We start from the raw sequence: 4408 nt of genomic DNA on the forward strand, positions 1-4408 counted from the left end.
AAGCAAACCGAGAAGAGAACCAGCCCCAGCCGGCAGAGTCTAAGAGCTGCTATTTGGCTTGAAGAATTTCGAAAGAAAACTACACTGCGGTGATTGCCGCACCACCACCAGTTCTTCCGAATCCAAATCTCTGAAGGGATCATCATCCCATCCGCCGACAGGAGCTCTCCGTACCCAGCAATAGCTTCGGAGCGCAACAGCCGCCCCAGAAAGCTTCCGACGAACAGTGACGGGATACCGGAGATTTATGAAATAATATGTGATATGATATGATAACGTTAAATAAATGGACTCTCACCCGGTGCGATGCGATCCGGCTGATGTCACAAAGGAGGGTGAAGTGATGGCATTCGAAATCTGTTGAATCGAGAATGGTTTCACTTTTCAGCTATGCATGATTGCTCCTTTCGAATCTCGGATGCTTTTCTGCATGGTGTGGAACGAAAATTGGAGACGACCGTCGATATCGGTGAAGACACGCTGCTAGGGTTTTAGTAAAGGAAAAGTTCTCCGATTTCCCAAACTCAATGCTGCCCTACGGTGACTGCTGGCGTTATTGTTGCCGGGGTATTGTGCTGTTGTGTTCATTGTGTATGAATAATACGGTTTTGAGTTATTCCTTTCCGGATGAGCCGAAGGTGTGAGATGTGCCTTAGATACACACTTAAAGACTGTCCCAGAAAGTATGGACGCAACCACTGCCATTTCGCAATGGTTCAGAATGTGTCAATTTTTATGGCTGCGTCCTGTTGTTTACACTCTTCTCTAACCACTTGTGCTTTAGTTGTTTATTCGTTTTCATTAGTTTGTTTCGAAATGCGTGGACAGAAGCAGAACAACGTCGAAAAATTGTGTACAAATGGTGCACAGAACGCGGACTGTCACTTAGAAAGATAGCAAAAATGGAACGAGTATGTGAAAAAGCCGTGCGAAATGCAATCAGGAATTTCGGTGAGGATAAACCGAAAACGGGTCGAAAAGAAGGTCCTGCTAACGCTCAGTGGGATAAACGTTTACTGAAGGCGTTCGAGCAAAGGAAGGAGGTTTCAGTTCGGGATGCGGCAAAAAAGTGGGCACTTCGAAGTCAAATGTTCTTCGTACTAAAGAACGTTTGAATCTTCGAACCTATAAGAAGCAGAAACAACCAAAACGTAGTACGAAATAAGAAGCATCGACCAGGCCGAGGGTTCGAAAGCTGTACAATACGATTCTTGCTGGAAATTTGAACTGCATAATCATGGACGACGAAACCTACGTGAAACTCGATTACAAATTGTAACAGTTGCACACTAGTGAAATATTTAATATTTGATAGTTTACTTATTTATTAATTTATTCATTTATTTACCTACGTATTTATTTATTTATTTACTTATTTATTTATGTATCAACTGCTGTATTTATTTGTTGACTTGAAATTTTTCAATATAAATTCAATTCTTCCAAAACTCAATAACAAACATCCACGTAAAGTAGACCGTAGTGTTTGATGCAAATGAGATCCACATGTCAATTACCCATCAATATATTTCAAATCAAATCCGCCTGCATTTATACGTTGTAACGGGTCGTCCTTCAGTCCAACCATTGGTAGCCAAAGATCACGCTCTCTTCTTTTAAGCCGAGTGAGATTGCTGAACATAGTCGAAGAACAGAATCCTTTCAGTTAGTTTGAAGGAAAGAGAAAGATAGAATAGTGACTTGGGCTAGAATAATAATAACTTATTAACTATAAACATTAACAATAAACTTATAAAACCGATACACTGAAGAAGGATGCAAATAGCATTCCGAAATACGTATCTGTATTATAACGTTTGATACACTTTCGGAAAAATAGTGACTGTGAAAATAGTGACTTTGTGAGAGTGTAATGACGTGATATAACATAGTGGAATTCAACGGTACAACAACAGTACTATTAGTGATTCCTTGATATATATTTCGCTGTTCATTAAAGCAGTGGTGATGAAGCGTTTCGAAATCTTACCGCAACTACAAATTACTTGCCACTCCATAGCTTTCTTACCAAATTTTTCGACTTCAATCGATGTCTCGGACTGGTTTAACACTTGCACTTCTCGCACCGTATAATTTTGTGGTCCCGGCAAGGATTTGTAATCGAATTTCATGTAGGTTTCGTCGTCCATGATTATGCAGCTCAAAATTCCAGCAAGAATCGTATTGTAAAGCTTTCAAACCCTCGGCCTGATGTTTTTTCTGATTCTTATAGGCTCGAAGATTCAAACGTTCTTTAGCACGAAGAACATTTGACTTCGAAGTGCCCACTTTTTTGGCCACATCCCGAACTGAATCCTCCTTCTTTTGCTCGGACGCCTTCAGTATACGTTTATTCAATTGAGGGTTAGCAGGACCTTTTTTTCGATCCGTTTTCGGTTTATCCTCAAAGGTGTTATCCTCACCATACTTCCTGATTGTATTTCGCACGGGTTTTTCACTTACTCCTTCTATTTTTGCTATCTTTCTCAGTGACAGCCCACGTTCTGTGCACCATTTGTACACAATTTTTCGACGTTGTTCTGCTGAACGTCCACGCATTTCGAAACAAACTAATTAAAACGAATAAACAACTGCACAAGTGATTAGAGAAGAGTGTAAACAACAGGACGCAGCAATAAAAATTGACAGATTCTGAACCATAGCGAAATGGCAGCGGTTTTTGGATGCGTCCATACTTTCTGGGACAGTCTTTAGAAGCATAATTGGGCTTACCATCAAGACAAAATGAATTAGAGGAAGCGGCTTAAAACACACCGAGCTAGGATCGACGGAGACGAAATCAAGGCAACCACCAACAATGATATCAGCAGAGAAAGTCAGAAACTGATGTTGTCCGAAAATCGTGACTACTATGGATTCGAGCGCACGCAGTTGACTTCCTACAAGACACTAATAAATTTTAACGCAACGATTTTCGTAACATTTGGAGTGCTGATGATGGAAAACGGAACGGGGCTAAGAAAGGTTGTCAGACGACGACCCGGTGAAAATGGTTCTTGAGAACGATCCTACTGGAACAAGATTCCATTCATAAACTCAAAGAATTGGCAGCCCTATAGAAAAATAAGGAAAAGTCACGTTAAATGTTATAGTACTTTCCTTATCATGTTAACAATCAACAGTAAGAGTTTTGTTCTACGGAAAGTAAGCATCGTATTTCTATTAATTTGTACAATACATTCTAATATTTGGAACCCCGATCTAAAAATGTTTTCGAAAAAGCATTTACTCGTACACGATCCGGTAACGCCTGACCGAAGCATTCCATCAACTCCGGCGTCTGCCGAACAGTTTGCTGATAATCCTCGAACGATATTGACCCGTCCCGATCGACGTCCATCCGGTGTAGGATTATATCGACCAAATCCTTAACGATTTCACCAACATCCTCTTCCTGGTGCCTAATGGCGGCATTCCTCATCAGCAGCATCATGTGGTCTCTTCGAATAATACCTTCCCCCTGGATGTCGTACACCTGAAAGCAGTATCGAATCTTTTCCTCGAGGGTTCCTCGTAGAAACAACGATAACGTCGTGGCCCACGTTTCCATTGTCACGTAGGAACTTACTCCCCTATCCAGTGCAGCGTAGATCCGCCCAAGCATAACCTCGTCACTCATTCCGAACACGATGTCGAAAACTGCCGAGAACTGATGACGAGTAATGTGCTGATGTGATCCATGAAGTCCGTCTGCTTCGTCTTTGAGCAGTTTGTAGTAGATCAGTAGAACCACTTCCAGTTCTCGGGTCGAGAAATGCGTTCGTTTAACCAGATACCTCACGGTGCCACTGACTTTACTCAGGAATCGGATTTCTTCACCAGGTTTGAGGGTCAAATCAAGGGACATTTTTTTTTGTTTGGTTTATTGATTTTGTTTGTAGCAATTCTCAACGATTGCTTTGTTCTAGAACTGTGACAGAATAGCTATATCGAACACAAGTTTTATATAGCAAAATAAAATCTTGTGTTATGCGATTTTATCTTCTAATAAATTGCTGAAACTGACAACAATTACTACTAACCAAGTCAAACTCTAATGAACTCATTGTGCTATTAAAATCGAATCATGTTGGCACCTTCTTTGCGATTCAGTGAACAGAGCACTTTTTTCGAAACTCCACTTACGTTATTAAACCGGCATAAATCATCGACTCTAATTGCATAGTATTTATTTTATTACATGTCAAATATTATTTATCCATCCTTAAATACTGGTTTGCCGGCTGGAGTAACGAATGTTTGATTAACATCACCCTCAGCCCGTCCCGAGAAAGTCTGCACTGAAGCGGCTATTCCGACCGATTTGTTCCAATTCCTGTTCTCTCAACCGCCGTTTAGCGTATTCTACATCATAACACATGTCCATTGAAATCGTACAAAATCCGAG

General features: G+C 40.8%; 1 protein-coding gene across 1 annotated transcript; it reads right to left on the minus strand.

The window, feature by feature from the left end:
* Positions 1 to 3164: 3164 nt before the first annotated feature.
* Positions 3165 to 3890, minus strand: LOC131438247 (calaxin-like). The gene has a single exon (XM_058608120.1). It carries the CDS (start codon positions 3866 to 3868, stop codon positions 3203 to 3205), a length of 666 nt encoding a protein of 221 aa, XP_058464103.1. The 5' UTR covers positions 3869 to 3890; the 3' UTR covers positions 3165 to 3202.
* Between the last annotated feature and the right edge of the window lie 518 nt (positions 3891 to 4408).

This window comes from Malaya genurostris, chromosome 3, assembly GCF_030247185.1.
Source record: "Malaya genurostris strain Urasoe2022 chromosome 3, Malgen_1.1, whole genome shotgun sequence".
In the NCBI taxonomy this organism is placed as follows: domain Eukaryota; kingdom Metazoa; phylum Arthropoda; class Insecta; order Diptera; family Culicidae; genus Malaya; species Malaya genurostris.

What these genes read in the sequence shown, in the direction of transcription:
- LOC131438247 (XM_058608120.1), bottom strand. Translation starts at nt 3,868, where the DNA reads ATGTCCCTTGATTTGACCCTCAAACCTGGTGAAGAAATCCGATTCCTG.